The sequence below is a fragment of the Pseudophryne corroboree genome, chromosome 1 (genome assembly GCF_028390025.1).
Source record: "Pseudophryne corroboree isolate aPseCor3 chromosome 1, aPseCor3.hap2, whole genome shotgun sequence".
Classification (NCBI taxonomy): domain Eukaryota; kingdom Metazoa; phylum Chordata; class Amphibia; order Anura; family Myobatrachidae; genus Pseudophryne; species Pseudophryne corroboree.
Genome location: NC_086444.1, coordinates 1,117,379 through 1,132,500, shown reverse-complemented (window position 1 = coordinate 1,132,500; position 15,122 = coordinate 1,117,379). Strand labels below are relative to the sequence as shown.

The 15,122-nt window shown below is 56.6% G+C and overlaps 1 protein-coding gene across 1 annotated transcript in view; it reads left to right on the top strand.

The window, feature by feature from the left end:
- Positions 1–15,122, top strand: part of LOC134932220 (myosin-IIIb-like) — a 374,352-nt gene that overhangs the window by 106,809 nt on the left and 252,421 nt on the right. Inside the window, exons 7-8 of the mRNA XM_063926445.1 lie at positions 4,891–5,010; positions 7,981–8,066. Of these exons, the coding sequence (XP_063782515.1) occupies positions 4,891–5,010; positions 7,981–8,066 (206 nt within the window). The remainder of the gene's footprint in view (positions 1–4,890; positions 5,011–7,980; positions 8,067–15,122) is intronic.

The following is a 15,122-nucleotide window of genomic DNA, read 5'->3' as shown; positions in this document are numbered from 1 at the left end:
GTGTGTGTGTGTGGTGATCGGGGCGTGCCGTGTGTGTGTGTGGTGATCGGGGCGTGCCGTGTGTGTGTGTGTGGTGATCGGGGCGTGCCGTGTGTGTGTGGTGATCGGGGCGTGCCGTGTGTGTGTGTGGTGATCGGGGCGTGCCGTGTGTGTGTGTGGTGATCGGGGCGTGCCGTGTGTGTGTGTGTGGTGATCGGGGCGTGCCGTGTGTGTGTGGTGATCGGGGCGTGCCGTGTGTGTGTGTGGTGATCGGGGCGTGCAGCGTGTGTTTGTGGTGATCGGGGCGTGCCGTGTGCGTGGTGGGCGGGGCGTGCCATGTGTGGTGAGCGGGGCGTGCAGTGTGTGTGTGTGTGTGTGTGTGTGGTGAGCGGGGCGTGCCGTGTGTGTGTGGTGAGCGGGGCGTGCCGTGTGTGTGGTGAGCGGGGCGTGCCGTATGTGTGTGTGTGGTGAGCGGGGCGTGCCGTGTGTGTGTGTGGTGAGCGGGGCGTGCAGCGTGTGTTTGTGGTGATCGGGGCGTGCCGTGTGTGTGTGCGCGCGGTGGGCGGGGCGTGCCATGTGTGGTGAGCGGGGCGTGCAGTGTGTGTGTGTGTGGTGAGCGGGGCGTGCCGTGTATGTGTGTGATGAGCGGGGTGTGCCGTATGTGTGTGTGGTGAGCAGGGCGTGCCGTATGCGTGCTGTATGTGTACGGTGGTCGGGGTGTGCCGTGTATATGTGTATGTGGGCGGGGCGTGCCGTGTGTGTGTGTGTGGTGATCGTGGCGTGCCGTGTGTGTGTGTGTGTGTGTGTGTGTGTGTGTGTGTGTGTGTGTGGTGATCGGGGCGTGCCGTGTGTGTGTGTGGTGATCGGGGCGTGCCGTGTGTGTGTGTGTGGTGATCGGGGCGTGCCGTGTGTGTGTGGTGATCGGGGCGTGCCGTGTGTGTGTGTGGTGATCGGGGCGTGCCGTGTGTGTGTGTGGTGATCGGGGCGTGCCGTGTGTGTGTGTGTGGTGATCGGGGCGTGCCGTGTGTGTGTGGTGATCGGGGCGTGCCGTGTGTGTGTGTGGTGATCGGGGCGTGCAGCGTGTGTTTGTGGTGATCGGGGCGTGCCGTGTGTGTGTGCGCGTGGTGGGCGGGGCGTGCCATGTGTGGTGAGCGGGGCGTGCAGTGTGTGTGTGTGTGTGTGTGTGTGGTGAGCGGGGCGTGCCGTGTGTGTGTGGTGAGCGGGGCGTGCCGTGTGTGTGGTGAGCGGGGCGTGCCGTATGTGTGTGTGTGGTGAGCGGGGCGTGCCGTGTGTGTGTGTGGTGAGCGGGGCGTGCAGCGTGTGTTTGTGGTGATCGGGGCGTGCCGTGTGTGTGTGCGCGCGGTGGGCGGGGCGTGCCATGTGTGGTGAGCGGGGCGTGCAGTGTGTGTGTGTGTGGTGAGCGGGGCGTGCCGTGTATGTGTGTGATGAGCGGGGTGTGCCGTATGTGTGTGTGGTGAGCAGGGCGTGCCGTATGCGTGCTGTATGTGTACGGTGGTCGGGGTGTGCCGTGTATATGTGTATGTGGGCGGGGCGTGCCGTGTGTGTGTGTGTGGTGATCGTGGCGTGCCGTGTGTGTGTGTGTGTGTGTGTGTGGTGATCGGGGCGTGCCGTGTGTGTGTGTGGTGATCGGGGCGTGCCGTGTGTGTGTGTGTGTGTGGTGATCGGGGCGTGCCGTGTGTGTGTGGTGATCGGGGCGTGCCGTGTGTGTGTGTGGTGATCGGGGGGCGTGCCGTGTGTCTGTGGTGATCGGGGGGAGTGCTGTGTGTGTGTGTGTGTGGTGATCGGGGCGTGCCGTGTGTGTGTGGTGATCGGGGCGTGCCGTGTGTGTGTGTGGTGATCGGGGGGCGTGCCGTGTGTCTGTGGTGATCGGGGGGAGTGCTGTGTGTGTGTGTGTGTGGTGATCGTGGCGTGCCGTGTGTGTGTGTGTGTGTGTGTGTGTGTGTGTGTGTGGTGATCGGGGCGTGCCGTGTGTGTGTGTGGTGATCGGGGCGTGCCGTGTGTGTGTGTGTGTGGTGATCGGGGCGTGCCGTGTGTGTGTGGTGATCGGGGCGTGCCGTGTGTGTGTGTGGTGATCGGGGGGCGTGCCGTGTGTCTGTGGTGATCGGGGGGAGTGCTGTGTGTGTGTGTGTGTGTGTGTGTGGTGATCGGGGCGTGCCGTGTGTGTGTGGTGATCGTGGCGTGCCATGTATGTGTGCGGTGACTGGGGCGTGCCGTGTATGTGTACGGTTACTGGGGCGTGCCGTGTATGTGTACGGTGACTGGGGCGTGCCGTGTATGTGTGTGACGATCGGGGCGTGCCGTGTATATGTGTGTGCAATAAGCGGGGCGTGCCGTGTATGTGTGCGGTGACTGGGGCGTGCGGTGACTGGGGCGTGCCGTGTATGTGTGCGGTGACTGGGGCGTGCCGTGTATGTGTGCGGTGGGCGTGCCGTGTATATGTGTGCGGTGGGCGGGGCGTGCCGTGTGTATGTGTGCGGAGGGAGTGGCGTGCCGCGTGTATGTGTGCGGAGGGTGGGGCGTGCCGTGTGTGTGTGTGGTGGGCGGGATGTGTGCGGTGGGCGGGGCATGCCATGTATGTGTGCGGTGAAAGGGGTGTGCCGTGTATATGTGTGTATGGCGATCGGGGCGTGCCGTGTATATGTGTATGTGTGCGGTGAGCGGGGCGTGCAGTGTGTATGTGTATGTGTGCGGTGAGCGGGGCGTGCCGTGTGTATGTGTGTACTGGGGCATGCCGTGTATGTGTGCGGTGACTGGGGCGTGCCGTGTATGTGTGCGGTGGGCGTGCCGTGTATATGTGTGCGGTGGGCGGGGCGTGCCGTGTGTATGTGTGCGGAGGGAGTGGTGTGCCGCGTGTATGTGTGCGGAGGGTGGGGCGTGCCGTGTGTGTGTGTGGTGGGCGGGATGTGTGCGGTGGGCGGGGCATGCCATGTATGTGTGCGGTGAAAGGGGTGTGCCGTGTATATGTGTGTATGGCGATCGGGGCGTGCCGTGTATATGTGTATGTGTGCGGTGAGCGGGGCGTGCAGTGTGTATGTGTATGTGTGCGGTGAGCGGGGCGTGCCGTGTGTATGTGTGTACTGGGGCATGCCGTGTATGTGTGCGGTGACTGGGGCGTGCCGTGTATGTGTGCGGTGGGCGTGCCGTGTATATGTGTGCGGTGGGCGGGGCGTGCCGTGTGTATGTGTGCGGAGGGAGTGGTGTGCCGCGTGTATGTGTGCGGAGGGTGGGGCGTGCCGTGTGTGTGTGTGGTGGGCGGGATGTGTGCGGTGGGCGGGGCATGCCATGTATGTGTGCGGTGAAAGGGGTGTGCCGTGTATATGTGTGTATGACGATCGGGGCGTGCCGTGTATATGTGTATGTGTGCGGTGAGCGGGGCATGCCGTGTATATGTGTATGTGTGCGGTGAGCGGGGCGTGCAGTGTGTATGTGTATGTGTGCGGTGAGCGGGGCGTGCCGTGTGTATGTGTGTACTGGGGCATGCCGTGTATGTGTGCTGTGACTGGGGCGTGCCGAGTATGTGTACGGTGACAGGGGCGTGCCATGTATGTGTACGGTGACTGGGGCGTGCCGTGTGAGTGTGTGACGATCGGGGCGCGCCGTGTATGTGTGTATGTGTGTGTGTGTGCGGTGAGCGGGGCGTGCCGTGTATGTGTATGTGTGGGTGTGATCGGGGCGTGCCGTGTATGTGTGCGGTGAGTGGGGCTTGTCATGTATGTGTGTGTGTGTGTGGCGATCGGGGCGTGCCATGTATATGTTTAAGTGTGTGGTGAGCGGGGCATGCCCTGTATATGTGTATGTGTGCACGGTGAGCGGGGCGTGCCATGTATATGTGTGTGAGTGGCGATCGGGGCGTGCCATGTATATGTGTGCAGTGAGCGGGGCGTTCCCTGTATATGTGTATGTGTGCAGTGACCGGGGGATGCCGTGTGTATGTGTGTGGTGGGCGGGGCGTGCCGGATGTATGGGGGTGGTGCGTGTGTATGTGGGCGGGGCATGCCATGTATATGTGCGGTGTGCCGTGTATATGTGTGTATGGCGATCGGGGCGTGCCGTGTATATGTGTATGTGAGCGGGGCGGGGCGTGACGTGTATGTGTGTGCGGTGATCTGGGCCTGCTGTGTATGTGTGTATATGTGTGGCGCGATCGGCGCGTGCTGTGTATGTGTGTTGCGATCGGGGCGTGCCATACGTGTGTGGTGGTCGGGGTGTGTCGTGTATGTGTGTGGTGAGCGGGGCATGCCGTGTATATGTGTGTGTATATATGTGCGGTGGGCAGGGCGTGCCGTGTATGTGTGCGGTGAGTGGGACGTGCCGTGTATATGTTTGTATATGTGTGTGGTGGGCTGGGTGTGGCGTGTATATGTGTATGTGTGCGGTGGGCGGGGCGTGCCGTGTATGTGTGCGGTGAGCGGGGCATGCCGTGTATATGTGTGTGTGTGTATGTGTGCGGTGAGCGGGGCATGCCGTGTATATGTGTGTGTATGTGTGCGATGGGCAGGGCATGCCGTGTATATGTGTGTGCGTATCGTTTATATATGTGTGCGGCGATCGAGGCGTGCTGTGTATATGTGTGTGCAGTGAGAGGGGTGTGCCGTGTATATATGTGTGTGTGCATGTGTACGGCGATCGGGGCGTGCCGTGTATATATGTGTATGTGTGTGTGTGTGTGCGTGCGGTGAGTGAGTGAGGCGTGCCGTGTATGTGTGTGTGTATGTGTGCGGTGAGTGAGGTGTGCCGTGTATGTGTGCGGTGAGCGGGGTGTGCCGTGTATGTGTGCGGTGAGTGGGGCGTGCCGTGTTTGTGTGTATGTGTGCGGCGGGCGGGGCGTGCCGTGTATATATGTGTGCGGCGATCGGGGCGTGCCGTGTAATTATACCTTCCGTTTCTCAGCGCTCCCTCGGAATTCTCATGGAGAAAATAAACTCTGCGAATCCTCATTTTATCCGATGCATTAAACCCAATGGTGAGAACCTCCCGGGAGTCTTTCAGCCGGAGGCGGTGCGGAGTCAGGTGAGGCCATGATGCATTTATCTGAGGCTGGTAACCCGGTGACTGATCTTACCGACCATGACTAAAGCCCAAATTCAGCGTGTAGCCCTGTACATACTGCTTCTTGCAAAAGTATTCACCCCCCCACATCAGCAGATGTGAGTGTAGTAGAGACGAGGTGCGTGCGGAGATTACCCCGTACGGTGCAGAACGACAGACACTGACCCCACCGTACGTGAAGCTGTTACTTCAGTGTAAGAGGTGGTTCTGCCAAGTACAGCTCTGCCGGGGGGTGAATACTTATGCAACCTGCATTTTTTTACTTTTTGTTTAACAAGAAAACGTCATACCCTGCAGAGAAATAATGTATTGTCCTGTATTGTGTTATATTGTTAGTCACTGTCTTCAGGTTTTGCTTATTCTGCAATTGGCGCTGCGGATCCCATGTGGCGCCATATAAATAAAGGGTAATAATGTAACGGTCCTCCTGGCGCACATTACACTGCAACAGATACATTGTTACATAGCGTGGCAGAGGTTGTCCTGGTGTGCGCCTTATGCCGCCTATATACTACATAAGCCTACGCTCACACAGATCGTATGCATATACCGGCGCTTAATGTACAAAGACCTAAACTACACTAACGTCAACATATACACATGCCCACCTACCGGTAATGAGAGACACTGCATAGTACCACTTCTCCTGTTCTGTATACTGGGATGTGTGACACTGCATAGTACCACTTCTCCTGTTCTGTATACTGGGATATGTGACACTGCACAGTACCACTTCTCATGTTCTGTATACTGGGATATGTGACACTGCACAGTACCACTTATCCCGTTCTATATTCTGGGATATGTGACACTGCATAGTACCACTTCTCCTGTTCTGTATGCTGGGATATGTGACACTGCATAGTACCACTTCTCCTGTTCTATATACTGGGATATGTGACACTGCACAGTACCACTTCTCCTGTTCTGTATACTGGGATATGTGACACTGCACAGTACCACTTCTCCTGTTCTATATACTGGGATATATGACACTGCACAGTACCACTTCTCCTGTAGTGTATACTGGGATATGTGACACTGCACAGTACCACTTCTGTTCTGTATAGTGGGATATGTGACACTGCACAGTACCACTTCTGTTCTGTATAGTGGGATATGTGACACTGCATAGTACCACTTCTCCTGTTCTGTATTCTGGGATATGTGACACTGCACAGTACCACTTCTCCTGTTCTGTATACTGGGATATGTGACACTACACAGTACCACTTCTCCTGTTCTATATACTGGGATATGTGACACTGCAAAGTACCACTTCTCCTGTTCTGTATACTGGGATATGTGACACCGCACAGTACCACTTCTCCTGCTCTGTATACTGGGATATGTGACACTGCACAGTACCACTTCTCCTGCTCTGTATACTGGGATATGCGACACTGCACAGTACCACTTCTCCTGCTCTGTATACTGGGATATGTGACACTGCACAGTACTACTTATCCTGCTCTGTATACTGGGATATGTGACACTGCACAGTACCACTTCTCCTGTTCTGTATACTGGGATATGTGACACTACACAGTACCACTTCTCCTGTTCTATATACTGGGATATGTGACACTGCAAAGTACCACTTCTCCTGTTCTGTATACTGGGATATGTGACACTGCACAGTACCACTTCTCCTGCTCTGTATACTGGGATATGTGACACTGCACAGTACCACTTCTCCTGCTCTGTATACTGGGATATGTGACACTGCACAGTACCACTTCTCCTGTTCTGTATACTGGGATATGTGACACTACACAGTACCACTTCTCCTGTTCTATATACTGGGATATGTGACACTGCAAAGTACCACTTCTCCTGTTCTGTATACTGGGATATGTGACACTGCACAGTACCACTTCTCCTGCTCTGTATACTGGGATATGTGACACTGCACAGTACCACTTCTCCTGCTCTGTATACTGGGATATGCGACACTGCACAGTACCACTTCTCCTGTTCTGTATACTGGGATATGTGACACTGCATAGTACCACTTCTCCTGCTCTGTATACTGGGATATGTGACACTGCACAGTACTACTTCTCCTGCTCTGTATACTGGGATATGTGACACTGCACAGTACCACTTCTCCTGCTCTGTATACTGGGATATGTGACACTGCACAGTACCACTTCTCCTGTTCTGTATACTGGGATATGTGACACTGCATAGTACCACTTCTCCTGCTCTGTATACTGGGATATGTGACACTGCACAGTACTACTTCTCCTGCTCTGTATACTGGGATATGTGACACTGCACAGTACCACTTCTCCTGCTCTGTATACTGGGATATGTGACACTGCACAGTACCACTTCTCCTGCTCTGTATACTGGGATATGCGACACTGCACAGTACCACTTCTCCTGTTCTGTATACTGGGATATGTGACACTGCATAGTACCACTTCTCCTGCTCTGTATACTGGGATATGTGACACTGCACAGTACTACTTCTCCTGCTCTGTATACTGGGATATGTGACACTGCACAGTACCACTTCTCCTGCTCTGTATACTGGGATATGCGACACTGCACAGTACCACTTCTCCTGTTCTGTATACTGGGATATGTGACACTGCATAGTACCACTTCTCCTGCTCTGTATACTGGGATATGTGACACTGCACAGTACCACTTCTCCTGCTCTGTATACTGGGATATGTGACACTGCACAGTACCACTTCTCCTGCTCTGTATACTGGGATATGTGACACTGCACAGTACCACTTCTCCTGCTCTGTATACTGGGATATGTGACACTGCACAGTACCACTTCTCCTGCTCTGTATACTGGGATATGTGACACTGCACAGTACCACTTCTCCTGCTCTGTATACTGGGATATGTGACACTGCACAGTACCACTTCTGTTCTATGTGATGACAGTAGTACCATTCCTTGTTTCAGCTTCGTTACAATGGTCTGATGGAGACTTTGCGGATCCGCAGAGACGGTTACTCGTGGAGACCGACGTTCCAGGACTTCGTGGAGCAGTGAGTGATTACAGTATAACAGACTGTGGGGTCTATTTACTAAGCATTGGATGGAGATAAAGTACCAGCCAATCAGCTCCTAACTCTCATTTTTCAAACTCAGCCTGTGGCATAGCAGTTACGACCTGATTGGCTGGTACTTTATCTCCAGCGACTGTCTCTCCACCCAAAGCTTAGTAAATAGACCCCTGTATCTTCGTTATACAATGTGACACATACAGCGCACAAGCCACTATAATAGTGCTTACTTAGAGCACGTGCAGCAGCTCTGTCAGTCATACTACGGGGCCTGTGTATTACTAATCTCCGCAATGCCGCCATTACTAATGTGAGGAACTGAGGTCTGTGACTATGCCTCATTTCCCATGTCACATATGTACTTTCTATACCCATATCCATATACATCCAATCCGTCTGTTTGTTCATTCTCCATAACATGTCTATTGCTGCTCACCCAATACCGTGATTAAATCAACCTATATATTGTTACTATATGCAATTGTGTTATGTTATCTGTGACCCTTTAGATAATGTATTTGTGTTAGACCTAGTTTCCTATTGTTATCATACACCACAGTGGACCCTCAGAGGGTGAGTCATATAAGGTACCATTGTCCATGTTTGTTTACTCCCTATTGTCCATCAGTGATCTGACCAGACAGGGTGGCTGTCTGACTGATTAGAGTATGTATTGTATTCCAATGCTGTAAGATCCTAAGACACAGAGGTCACACACACCCCAGCAATATGAAGCTTCTCGAGGTATAAGTAGAGCTACCCAGAGAGATTCTTTGATCCCAGGCTAAGAAGTGATGTTCTGCTAGGGATCTGCTTGGGGACCCATTATATTGGATTTATCTGGGTCTCTGTGTAGCTAGAAGAGACTCTCTGCTCCCAGACTATGAAGTGATGTTCTGTCAGGAGATTGTGGTGGGAATTGTCGTGTAGAATTGGATTACAGAAGTGTACTGAGCTGTTATAACCTATTCTGTCAATAAACCCCGGTTGGTTTTTCATCTACCACCGTGACTGAGTGATTTGGAACCCGGTATCTTCACAACTAACAGTCCTTATCGCAACATACGTTTCATCTTAAACAGAATTCCCCTCTCTGTGTAGTAGACACCGCGCAGGGACAGCAGTTGGGGTAAGCGTCATCCCTGGAGCAAATCCCGGCTGCAACGGGAGAGTCTCACATATTAGACTCCTGTGTAACATCCATGTGCTGTTAGAGCACGCATGACGCTGATCCCAGGCTGTCTCCATAGGCTAGCGGCAATAAGACAAGCATAGCCTGTTACAGTGCTGGATAATATGTGAGTAACCCCTCCGCTGCGAGGAATCTGACTCACAGTGCCACGGCGGTGTATGTCCCTCCACTGCAAGGAATCTGACTCACAGTGCCACAGGGGTGTATGTCCCTCCACTGCAAGGAATCTGACTCACAGTGCCACAGGCGTGTATGTCCCTCCACTGCAAGGAATCTGACTCACAGTGCCACAGGGGTGTACGTCCCTTCACTGCAAGGAATCTGACTCACAGTGCCACAGGCGTGTATGTCCCTCCACTGCAAGGAATCTGACTCACAGTGCCACAGGGGTGTATGTCCCTCCACTGCAAGGAATCTGACTCACAGTGCCACAGGCGTGTATGTCCCTCCACTGCAAGGAATCTGACTCACAGTGCCACAGGGGTGTATGTCCCTCCGCTGCGAGGATCTGACTCACAGTGCCACAGGGGTGTACGTCCCTCCGCTGCGAGGATCTGACTCACAGTGCCACAGGGGTGTACGTCCCTCCGCTGCGAGGAATCTGACTCACAGTGCCACAGGGGTGTATGTCCCTCCGCTGCGAGGATCTGACTCACAGTGCCACAGGGGTGTACGTCCCTCCGCTGCGAGGAATCTGACTCACAGTGCCACAGGGGTGTACGTCCCTCCGCTGTGAGGATCTGACTCACAGTGCAACAGGGGTGTATGTCCCTCCGCTGCGAGGAATCTGACTCACAGTGCCACAGGGGTGTATGTCCCTCCGCTGCGAGGATCTGACTCACAGTGCCACAGGGGTGTACGTCCCTCCACTGCAAGGAATCTGACTCACAGTGCCACAGGGGTGTATGTCCCTCCACTGCAAGGAATCTGACTCACAGTGCCACAGGCGTGTATGTCCCTCCACTGCAAGGAATCTGACTCACAGTGCCACAGGGGTGTATGTCCCTCCGCTGCGAGGATCTGACTCACAGTGCCACAGGGGTGTACGTCCCTCCGCTGCGAGGATCTGACTCACAGTGCCACAGGGGTGTACGTCCCTCCGCTGCGAGGAATCTGACTCACAGTGCCACAGGGGTGTATGTCCCTCCGCTGCGAGGATCTGACTCACAGTGCCACAGGGGTGTACGTCCCTCCACTGCAAGGAATCTGACTCACAGTGCCACAGGGGTGTATGTCCCTCCGCTGCAAGGAATCTGACTCACAGTGCCACAGGCGTGTACGTCCCTCCGCTGCGAGGAATCTGACTCACAGTGCCACAGGGGTGTATGTCCCAACGCTGCGAGGAATCTGACTCACAGTGCAACAGGGGTGTATGTCCCTCCGCTGCGAGGAATCTGACTCACAGTTCCACAGGGGTGTATGTCCCTCCGCTGCGAGGAATCTGACTCACAGTGCCACAGGCGTGTACGTCCCTCCGCTACGAGGAATCTGACTCACAGTGCCACAGGGGTGTATGTCCCAACGCTGCGAGGATCTGACTCACAGTGCCACAGGGGTGTATGTCCCTCCGCTGCGAGGAATCTGACTCACAGTGCCACAGGGGTGTATGTCCCTCCGCTGCGAGGAATCTGACTCGCAGTGCCACAGGGGTGTATGTCCCTCCGCTGCGAGGAATCTGACTCACAGTGCCACAGGGGTGTATGTCCCTCCACTGCAAGGAATCTGACTCACAGTGCCACAGGGGTGTATGTCCCTCCGCTGCGAGGATCTGACTCACAGTGCCACAGGGGTGTATGTCCCTCCGCTGCGAGGAATCTGACTCACAGTGCCACAGGGGTGTACGTCCCTCCGCTGCGAGGAATCTGACTCACAGTGCCACAGGGGTGTATGTCCCTCCGCTGCGAGGAATCTGACTCACAGTGCCACAGGGGTGTACGTCCCTCCACTGCAAGGAATCTGACTCACAGTGCCACAGGGGTGTATGTCCCTCCGCTGCGAGGAATCTGACTCACAGTGCCACAGGGGTGTACGTCCCTCCACTGCAAGGAATCTGACTCACAGTGCCACAGGGGTGTACGTCCCTCCACTGCAAGGAATCTGACTCACAGTGCCACAGGCGTGTACGTCCCTCCGCTGCGAGGAATCTGACTCACAGTGCCACAGGGGTGTATGTCCCTCCGCTGCGAGGAATCTGACTCACAGTGCCACAGGGGTGTACGTCCCTCCGCTGCGAGGAATCTGACTCACAGTGCCACAGGGGTGTATGTCCCTCCACTGCAAGGAATCTGACTCACAGTGCCACAGGGGTGTATGTCCCTCCGCTGCGAGGATCTGACTCACAGTGCCACAGGGGTGTATGTCCCTCCGCTGCGAGGATCTGACTCACAGTGCCACAGGGGTGTATGTCCCTCCGCTGCGAGGAATCTGACTCACAGTGCCACAGGGGTGTACGTCCCTCCGCTGCGAGGAATCTGACTCACAGTGCCACAGGGGTGTACGTCCCTCCGCTGCGAGGAATCTGACTCACAGTGCCACAGGGGTGTACGTCCCTCCGCTGCGAGGAATCTGACTCACAGTGCCACAGGGGTGTACGTCCCTCCGCTGCGAGGAATCTGACTCACAGTGCCACAGGGGTGTACGTCCCTCCGCTGCGAGGAATCTGACTCACAGTGCCACAGGGGTGTACGTCCCTCCGCTGCGAGGAATCTGACTCACAGTGCCACAGGGGTGTACGTCCCTCCGCTGCGAGGAATCTGACTCACAGTGCCACAGGGGTGTACGTCCCTCCGCTGCGAGGATCTGACTCACAGTGCCACAGGGGTGTACGTCCCTCCGCTGCGAGGATCTGACTCACAGTGCCACAGGGGTGTATGTCCCTCCGCTGCGAGGAATCTGACTCACAGTGCCACAGGGGGTAAGTCCCTCCGCTGCTAGGGATCTGTTATGCAGGGGGGTAAGTCCTCCGCTGCTAGGGATCTGTGCCGCAGGGGTGTAAGTCCCTCCACTGCCAGGGATCTGTGCCGCAGAGGGGTAAGTCCTCCGCTGCTAGGGATCTGTGCCGCAGGGGGGTAAGTCCTCCGCTGCTAGGGATCTATTATGCAGGGGGGTAAGTCCTCCGCTGCCAGGGATCTGTGCCGCAGGGGTGTAAGTCCTCCGCTGCTAGGGATCTGTTATGCAGGGGGTAAGTCCTCCGCTGCTAGGGATCTGTGCCGCAGGGGGGTAAGTCCTCCACTGCTAGGGATCTGTTATGCAGGGGGTAAGTCCTCCGCTGCTAGGGATCTGTGCCGCAGGGGGGTAAGTCCTCCGCTGCTAGGGATCTGTGCCGCAGGGGGGTAAGTCCTCCGCTGCTAGGGATCTGTTATGCAGGGGGGTAAGTCCTCCGCTGCTAGGGATCTGTTATGCAGGGGGGTAAGTCCTCCGCTGCTAGGGATCTGTTATGCAGGGGGGTAAGTCCTCCGCTGCTAGGGAACTGTTATGCAGGGGGGTAAGTCCTCCGCTGCTAGGGAACTGTTATGCAGGGGGGTAAGTCCTCCGCTGCTAGGGTTCTGTTATGCAGGGGGGTAAGTCCTCCGCTGCTAGGGATCTGTGCCGCAGGGGGGTAAGTCCTCCGCTGCTAGGGAACTGTTATGCAGGGGGGTAAGTCCTCCGCTGCTAGGGATCTGTGCCGCAGAGGGGTAAGTCCTCCGCTGGTAGGGATCTGTTATGCAGGGGGGTAAGTCCTCCGCTGCTAGGGAACTGTTTTGCAGGGGGGTAAGTCCTCCGCTGCTAGGGATCTGTGCCGCAGAGGGGTAAGTCCTCCGCTGGTAGGGATCTGTGCCGCAGAGGTGTAAGTCCTCCGCTGCTAGGGATCTGTGCCGCAGAGGGGTAAGTCCTCCGCTGCTAGGGATCTGTGCCGCAGAGGGGTAAGTCCTCCGCTGCTAGGGATCTGTGCCGCAGGGGTGTAAGTCCTCCGCTGCTGGGGATCTGTGCCGCAGAGGGGTAAGTCCTCCGCTGGTAGGGATCTGTGCCGCAGAGGGATAAGTCCCTCCGCTGCTAGGGATCTGTGCCGCAGGGGGGTAAGTCCTCCGCTGCTAGGGATCTGTGCCGCAGGGGTGTAAGTCCTCTGTTGCTAGGGATCTGTGCCGCAGGGGGGTAAGTCCCTCCGCTGCTAGGGATCTGTGCCGCAGGGGGGTAAGTCCTCCGCTGCCAGGGATCTGTGCCGCAGGGGGGTAAGTCCTCCGCTGCTAGGGATCTGTGCCGCAGGGGTGTAAGTCCTCTGTTGCTAGGGATCTGTGCCGCAGGGGGATAAGTCCTCTGTTGCCAGGGATCTGTGCCGCAGGGGGATAAGTCCTCTGTTGCCAGGGATCTGTGCCGCAGGGGGGTAAGTCCTCCGCTGCCAGGGATCTGTGCCGCAGGGGGGTAAGTCCTCTGCTGCTAGGGATCTGTGCCGCAGGGGGGTAAGTCCCTCCGCTGCTAGGGATCTGTGCCGCAGGGGGGTAAGTCCTCCGCTGCCAGGGATCTGTGCCGCAGGGGGGTAAGTCCTCCGCTGCTAGGGATCTGTGCCGCAGGGGTGTAAGTCCTCTGTTGCTAGGGATCTGTGCCGCAGGGGGATAAGTCCTCTGTTGCCAGGGATCTGTGCCGCAGGGGGATAAGTCCTCTGTTGCCAGGGATCTGTGCCGCAGGGGGGTAAGTCCTCCGCTGCCAGGGATCTGTGCCGCAGGGGGGTAAGTCCTCTGCTGCTAGGGATCTGTGCCGCAGGGGTGTAAGTCCTCCGCTGCTAGGGATCTGTTATGCAGGGGTGTAAGTCCTCCGCTGCTAGGGATCGGTTATGCAGGGGGGTTAGTCCTCCGCTGCTAGAGATCTGTTATGCAGGGGGGTAAGTCCTCCGCTGGTAGGGATCTGTGCCGCAGGGGGGTAAGTCCTCCGCTGGTAGGGATCTGTGCCGCAGGGGGGTAAGTCCTCCGCTGCTAGGGATCTGTTATGCAGGGGGGTAAGTCCTCCGCTGGTAGGGATCTGTGCCGCAGGGGGGTAAGTCCTCCGCTGCTAGGGATCTGTGCCACAGGGGTGTAAGTCCTCCGCTGCTAGGGATCTGTTATGCAGGGGTGTAAGTCCTCCGCTGCTAGGGATCTGTGCCACAGGGGTGTAAGTCCTCCGCTGCTAGGGATCTGTTATGCAGGGGGGTAAGTCCTCCGCTGCTAGGGATCTGTTATGCAGGGGTGTAAGTCCTCCGCTGCTAGGGATCGGTTATGCAGGGGGGTAAGTCATCCGCTGCTAGGGATCTGTGCCGCAGGGGGGTAAGTCCTCCGCTGCTAGGGATCTGTTATGCAGGGGTGTAAGTCCTCCGCTGCTAGGGATCGGTTATGCAGGGGGCTTAGTCCTCCGCTGCTAGGGAACTGTTATGCAGGGGGTAAGTCCTCCGCTGGTAGGGATCTGTGCCGCAGGGGGGTAAGTCCTCCGCTGCTAGGGAACTGTGCCGCAGGGGGGTAAGCCCTCCGCTGCTAAAGATCTGTGCCGCAGGGGGGTAAGTCCTCCGCTGCTAGGGATCTGTTATGCAGGGGGGTAAGTCCTCCGCTGCTAGGGATCTGTTATGCAGGGGGATAAGTCCTCCGCTGCTAGGGATCTGTTATGCAGGGGGGTAAGTCCTCCGCTGGTAGGGATCTGTTATGCAGGGGGGTAAGTCCTCCGCTGCTAGGGATCTGTGCTGCAGGGGGGTAAGTCCACCGCTGCTAGGGATCTGTGCCGCAGGGGGGTAAGTCCTCCGCTGCTAGGGATCTGTGCCGCAGGGGGGTAAGTCTTCCGCTGCTAGGGATCTGTGCCGCAGGGGGGTAAGTCCTCCGCTGCCAGAGATCTGTGCTGCAGGGGGGTAA